The sequence below is a fragment of the Nothoprocta perdicaria genome, unplaced genomic scaffold (assembly GCF_003342845.1).
Source record: "Nothoprocta perdicaria isolate Ctin4 unplaced genomic scaffold, notPer1 scaffold_402, whole genome shotgun sequence".
NCBI classification, from domain to species: Eukaryota; Metazoa; Chordata; class Aves; order Tinamiformes; family Tinamidae; genus Nothoprocta; species Nothoprocta perdicaria.
Genome location: NW_020455647.1, coordinates 322,682 through 330,006, shown reverse-complemented (window position 1 = coordinate 330,006; position 7,325 = coordinate 322,682). Strand labels below are relative to the sequence as shown.

At 42.7% G+C, this 7,325-nt stretch overlaps 1 protein-coding gene across 1 annotated transcript; it reads right to left on the bottom strand.

Moving 5' to 3' along the window:
* Positions 1 to 6,716: 6,716 nt before the first annotated feature.
* Positions 6,717 to 7,220, bottom strand: MRPL36 (mitochondrial ribosomal protein L36). The gene is made up of 2 exons (XM_026045601.1): positions 7,182 to 7,220; positions 6,717 to 7,113 (listed from the first exon to the last, which is right to left on the bottom strand). Exon 2 carries the CDS (start codon positions 7,102 to 7,104, stop codon positions 6,832 to 6,834), a length of 273 nt encoding a protein of 90 aa, XP_025901386.1. The 5' UTR covers positions 7,105 to 7,113; positions 7,182 to 7,220; the 3' UTR covers positions 6,717 to 6,831.
* Between the last annotated feature and the right edge of the window lie 105 nt (positions 7,221 to 7,325).

Below are 7,325 nucleotides of genomic sequence, written 5' to 3'. Positions count from 1 at the left end.
GGAAGGAAGGAAGGAAGGAAGGAAGGAAGGAAGGAAGGAAGGAAGGAAGGAAGGAAGGAAGGAAGGAAGGAAGGAAGGAAGGAAGGAAGGAAGGACAGTATAACAGCCTTCACTCCTATCTGATGTTTCTAAGAAATCAGCCTTTCACTGAAAGCATCTTGCTTTTATCACTTCCTTACCCACCTTAAAAGTTTTGCTCTAATACTCATTTCCTCCAGTTTAAGTAACATCATATATGAAATGTCACATGTATTATTGAAGTTTAGATGGATGAGATCCACTGTATTTTCCCCTTTTAGAAATTCCAAAGAAAAATATTTTAGTTTGACATGATACACCTCACCATGCCATGTTTCATTTTATTGTATTTTCCATTTATTCTCATGTCATTATTTATCTTTTTCTCTATGCCAAAAAACTCCTACACTGGTGAATTTCACTTACAAGCTTGTAGTATTTCAAGTTGAATGGCTGGTGCTTCAATATATTATGTTTTTATATATATACACACACATATATATATATACACATACATACATATAAATCAATATAAAGGCATAAATAATCTAGACCAGCTGTTGTAACACAGTTACCCCTACTTATTTACTATTTTTTTCTATCATTCACTGGAAGTGATAAAAGCAAGATGCTTGTATGCCAAAAAGGGAAGGGTTATGCCAAAAGAGGAATTTCAATGAAACTAGAAGGTGTGTTTAGGAGTGTCCTTTCTTATCTACCACAAAGAATGAGTTTAATAAAATGAATAACCAATGTAGGATTAGGAAACTAGTAAGGAGGGAACTGAAATAGTGTGCAAGAATAAAGTCACCCAAAAAACAAAAGAAAGTAGCGCAGTGACTCCTTGCAGGATAAAAACTTGGGTGTACTAGTCCTAAAATATGTAGGGTGAGACATATTTCCAAAAAGCACAGAGGGAGATACTCAACGATCATACAGGCAAAACCTAAACTACCTGGTAGGGCAGAATTATATTTCAGAAATATTTCAAAAAGAAAAAGATGCACATTGTAGTCAAGAATTTCTAAGAAAGAATGAAGGACAACATTTGTAGGGTCTTTAATTAGACCAATTCAGACAGCTGAGAAAAGCTGGTAAGCTATTTTGTAACTGTATCAGTGATCTAATAAAATATATTACCTCCCCTTATAAGTCTTATTTCACAAAATTCACAGGTTACATAAATGTAAATAAATTAGGGTGGTAAGAGGAGAAGAAAGTCTGTTTTATGATAAAAGAGTAAAATAACGTGACTTATTTTACTTAGCCCAGGAAAACAAAGATTGAGAAAGAACACAATTGTTGTCTAGGATTAGACAACAGGACAAATAGACAGGAAGAGAAGTGTCATTTAAGATGAAAGATAATGTTGGCAAAACTATAAAAAAGTCCTGGAAAAAAAAATAGTAGGGGATATAGGAGGAGATTAGGAAGAGGAGTAAAATTACAGAGTTACTTCCAAAGGTAGCAATAGCAGCAGGAGCTTTAATTTTCAGTTCAGAATGGGGATCACTGTCATAAAGGCAATATATGTATAAACGCCAACTCACTGCTATTCCGGCAGGCACTTAATATAATTCTTTTTTTACGACAGTGACCACTGTGCTCCTGGCCAACTGGTCTGGTGCAGCTGGTGTCCATACTACTCATAAGTAGCATCTGTTAAAGTGTCATGTGGGTGGGCAACTGCATGATGTCTGAGGAGACGCCAATTTGAGCACCTTGAAGAAGCCCTAACACAGAGGGCCTCTTCTTGGCCCCTGCCAACCACCCTCACACCACAGCTCCTTAGCCTGCTGCTCACACCATGCCCCGTCTTTGTCTAATCCCTGTGTATGACCTGACAGTGCTGTCAGTCACCACAAGTCTCAATATGGGCTGGTTTTAGCCTTTCTTCTCCTTACTTTTTTCGAGTGGTATTAAGGACCAGCCCAAAACACAGCGTGGAGCTGCCCCACTGTATCCCCAGAGGCCAGAAAGGCCTGTCCATCACAAGCATGCCACTACGCAGCCCCATCTTCCCTCCTGATCCCTCTTTGATCCCAAGTGTTATAAACCTCACTACATTCCTTAATAACTAACATGGCTTCACTATGTATCCAAGAAAATGAGTGTTTTGTAGCCCTCCAAGTTTGCGCTTGAATTGCACAATACTGAGAGTGCATACTGAGTGCACATTATTGCAGAATCACAGAACGAAGAGACCTCTAGAGATCATCCAGTCCAACGCCCCTGCTCCAGCAGGGACACCCAGAGCACGGGGCACAGGGCGGCATCCAGGCAGGTTTGGAAGACCTCCAGAGAAGGAGACTCCACAACCTCCCTGGGCAGCCTCTTCCAGGGCTCTGTCACCCTCACAGTGAAGAAGTTCTTCCTCACATGGAGATGGAACTGCCTGTGTTTTAATTTGTACCCATTTCCCCTTGTCCTATCACTGGCCACCACTGAGAAGAGTTTGGCCCCTTCCTACCTGCATTCTCCCCTCAGGTATTTGTACATGTTGATCAGATCAAACTTCTCAATCTTCTCCAGAGAAAACAGGCCCAACTCAGTCTCTCCTTATATGAAATATTTTCCAGTCCCTTAATCATCTTTCTTGATCTCCGCTGGACCCTCTCGAGAAGCAACACATCCCTCTTGTCCTGGGAAGCCCAGAACTGCACCCAATACTCCAGATGTGGCCTCCCCAGCGCTGCTGGCAACACTCCTCCTGATGCAGCCAGGATCCCACAGGCCTTCATGGCCACGAGGGCACTGCTGCCTCACAGTTAACTTGGTGTCAACCAGGACTCCCAAATCCCTCTCCACAGAGCTGCCTTCCAGCAGGTCAAGCTGTTATTTGTACTGATACCTGGGGTTACTCCTCCCCAGGATGTGACATGAGACTGCAAGGCCTGTTGGAATAGTGCTGGAGAACTGCAGAAGGAAGAACTAGCACTGGTTCCTGTCATGCTGCTTATCACAACAGGCTCGAGGAGTCCAGGCACTCACCCGCTCCGGGGTTTTATGCAGGGAACAAAAAGATCTGAGTCTGTCCATCTTGTGTTTGGTACAGATTACCAAGGGAGCAAGATGCAGGAAGAAAACCAGTGATTCAAACTGACTCATGAGACATGTTACATTCTAAACGTCTAACAAACACAGACAAACAAACAAACAAATGAACAAGAACACTGATAGATGTGCCTGAATTAAGAACTGCTTAAATGACAGATGCCAAAATGTGACTGCTAACAGAGAAATTTGGATATTTTGCATTATCCTTCCAGAGATATTAGGACTAGCGATGCTCTGTTTTTATTACTGAACCACAAGTAATATTCATCAACCACAGATAATAAAAAATTAGCAAAGGAGTAATAACTGTAGGAAAGCCACAGAGCATTTTATGCTGTCCAGGTCAGGGACCATCGCACTCAACGCCCTCTAGCTTAAGTTACCAGTACAGATTCTAAGCTCTATTTCAATAACCTGATGAGTTCTGATGGAACAAAACTAAGTATTTAAATGGATAACCAGTCTACTTAATGGATAACCAGTCTAAACCCAGTATTTTGGGACTACTTCAGCCTTAATCTGTACCTTAAAGGTCACTTGATAGTTTTCATCAGTGCATACAAAGATAGATCCAGCCTTGTTGATTCAGAACATTAGGATATGGTGACACTGGTGATGAAATTCATCACTTATCAAACGTACGGAGCTCACTGAAAACCAGACAGAGCTTGGAGCTGCACAGAAGCCACTCTGAACAGGGCCTGTGCTAACACTGTTGAGCTCACCTGCAGTGCTAAACAAACACCAGAAAGCAGTTTGCTTCTGGTTTCCCCCCTCCCCACCTTGTTTAACAGTATTTGATAGTGTTTATTGTTTTCATTTTTGTTTCTTAAACAATTCTTCCAACTTGTTTTTTCTATGAACAAACACTTTGCTGATATTAAGGATGGAAAATTAATCTCATCTCTCTACAAATGAGGTGTCCAATTGTTATTTTTTTCTACAAAGGCATTAGCAATTGCTCTTACGGTTTGCTCTTCTCTGTGCTTATTTCTTCTTTCTACTTTAGTATGTGGCATAATAAAATAAGAGGAAGAAGATGATTCCAAGACAGAAAAAAAAAAATCTGGATCTGGGAAACTGTTTCTGATATCGGCATAAACTGGAAGAGTGACCCGTCAGTTAGCTAAGCTACATGTATCTGCTGGCTGTACCTCCTTGATGCAAGCTGACACAGCTCCTTCCCCAAGCAGTACAGTTCAGAAAGATTCCTCCCTCACCTGTCATTATTAAAGAGCTGTTGTCCTCAATTCAGCAACCAGTGCAGTAATTCCCATACACACAGCCCCAGACAAAGTCTGACATTCATTAATATCCATGAGCTCTCAGATTCATCCTCTGATTGACCTAAATACCTATCCACCTGTTGCATATCAGGAATCTGAAAGGCAATCTCACAGCCTAGAAGAGCTTTGAGAAATTAAGCAACTTTAGGCAAGCATAACTGCATGTTATTTTCATAACTGTATTACCTCGGCAGTCACAGTGAAGCCCAGTGGTCACACTACTGCCCCATCACAGGGGGTTGGAAAAGGAAAGGGGTATCCCTGGAAGAGGTAATCCAGACATAAAACCATCAGGAAACATGAAAGTGTAATTGGAACATGAGTCTCATTTCAATTTTTAGTGCAACGATTCTTATTCCCTCACTATTTGGTCCTGTTTTCTTCCTGAGCTACCTCCGTTTTTCTTGTGCTCTCCTAAACATTTCCCTCAAACTCCCGCCAACATGCTGTGGAAGAAAGAGAAGTAACATAGAAAAACCTCCATACAAGCAATTAGGGAATAATACAGATTTGTATTTTTAGTATTCTAGAACTTCATTTTTGGCCTTGATTCCTTAAGTAGCAGTTATGCACCCTGTCCTTTGAAAAAAGCTGTTTAAGTATCACAACATTCAGGAAGTCTATAGCAAAATATAGTCTATATTGTTGCCATTCCTTAATCTGCCAACAGTTAGGCCCCACATAATTCACCTATTCATTTTACAAGTGTTGCAAATAAGCCTAAAATAGACATGTAGCTGCACCATCTCTAGTCACGCTCATTTGACCCAAATTAGAAAAAGCTTTTTTGAAATTCGATTTTTTTCCAAAACATTTTCATAACAAGTTGCAGACATTAATTATAAAAAGTACTTGGAAAGAGGAGTTAGATTCAGTACTCCCATTTAACAAATGGAGAAACAGAAACAAAGGCAGAAATTGTTTCCTCAAAATTATACTGGTATTTTTCAAGCCAGAGTACAATTATAATTCTACAATTCAGAGCCTCCTAGTTTCTAATCCTATAATCCTCTTTCAAAATTCTGTTAACACTACCAAATATCCATTTTCCCTAACGGCTATGAACACTAAATTATTCGAAAACTCCACGCTAGGTACCAAGCTGACCATTCAAATGACTGATAAATAATTTACAGAACTATCAAACATCTGAATTTAAATGACTTCAAGTTTGTGACCGGCAACGCTAAATTCAATGGCCTCAATCACAAAATAGTTCTGTCCTAATTATAAATGTTCAAATAGGCTGTTAAGTCAGGCTTGTTTATACCCTGAACTTCAGCATAGTGTAAAAGCTTGAACTTAATCTCAAGCTGAATGGCAAAATGAAAACACCCTAACTCTGCCCCTCTGTTCTATGCAGTAACCTTAACCCTAAATTTCACTCCCTGCTGTGGAGTGAGATTTGGCCAGGTTCAACTGATACCAGCTCGGCATGACTACCAACACAGTAAAAAAAATCCACCCAAAAGGCAACCATTTCTAATTGTTGCCTTTTTACTACTGTTCAGATTCAGGAAACTTTTACTGGTGGAAAAGCAAGTACATCAGAACCATCACGTGTGGCTGAGGACACTCCAGAATACACTGAACAGGCAACACATCATTAAGCAATAGCTTTACATACTAAAAGGTACATAGGTTAAGGCCTCACATTGCTCTATGCTATTTAAAATACCAGCACCCCTAACGCCTCACAAAAACAAGCAAGGAATTTAGGCTGGCGTTACTGAAGCTACATGAAGTTATGCTTGCTCAATAACTCATTAAGCTTGCTGCTGTAACTCATTAAGTTTTTACCTCACCCACAAAACAAGCCAAAAGCCAGAACACTGAATTCCAGTATGTTTGAGTATCTGTCACTTAAATCGCCACCTGAGTTTCACGCTGCTGGTTCTGTATCTCAGAGCTTTCAATATCAACTTCTAAAGAATGATTTGTACTACATTAACATACCATCACTGTATTAATTTCCACTTTTCTTTCATCAAGAATTGCGTCACCAAGTTTGAAGGCTTTACTTCATTCTTACTAACACAGCCACAAGTTTGTGTAAGGTCCCAGGAATCGAGGCACCTCAATTTTAAGGTAACCTCAATGGTTTAAGGTAGGGCTATGGCAATCACTCTCAAAAACAGAGACTTACATGATTTAAGAGTGTAAGACTTGCACTACTTGAGAGTTAAGTGCCAGAACTGTCACCTGTGCCATGTTATGGTTTGGGTCCCCAACCATATTGTTTGGTCAGGTATATTAAAAAAAGAAAAAAAAAAAAAAAAAACCCTCACAGCTGACACCGCAATGGAATTAGCATAGCTTCGCAGATATAGGATCCAAGAACCACAGGCTTACACGTACAAAACCCGAGTTTATTTATTTATTTTTCTTTCAAGACTATCGCAGGAGCTTCACGTTTCGACAGAGAGCTCCAGGCACCAGAGGCGGTTCTAGAGGCGGGACAGGCGCGGCGCTACAACTTCCGCTGCTTATGGCGGGGGTTGGTCTTGCAGCACACGTAGAGGCGGCCCCGGCGGCGCACGATGAAGCAGTCCTTGCAGCGCTTCTTCAGCGACGTCTTCGTTTTCAGGCCCGCCAGGGGCAGCACTGCGGGCAGTGGCGGGCTGGCGAGCAGAGCCCGCGCCGCGGTGGCGGCGGCCGCGCCGCTCCACAGCGGCGAGCAGACGGGCGAGCGGAGCGGCCGGGCGGCAGCAGCAACGGCAGCCCGGGCGAGGAAGGACAACATTTTCCGCAGCTACGAGAGAAGAGGAAATAGGTGCAGGCGCCGCCCGCCCGCCGGCCGCCGCGCCGCGGGTCACTAACCGTCACCGCGCGCTCCTCCGTCCGTTAACGACCGCAGGGCAGGGCCTGCTCCCGCGCATGCGCGCGGCCCGCTCCTCGGCGCGGGGCGAGGGCGGTGGGGAGGGCGGGCTGGCGGCGGCGCGTGCGCGCTCCGGCCCGCGCGGC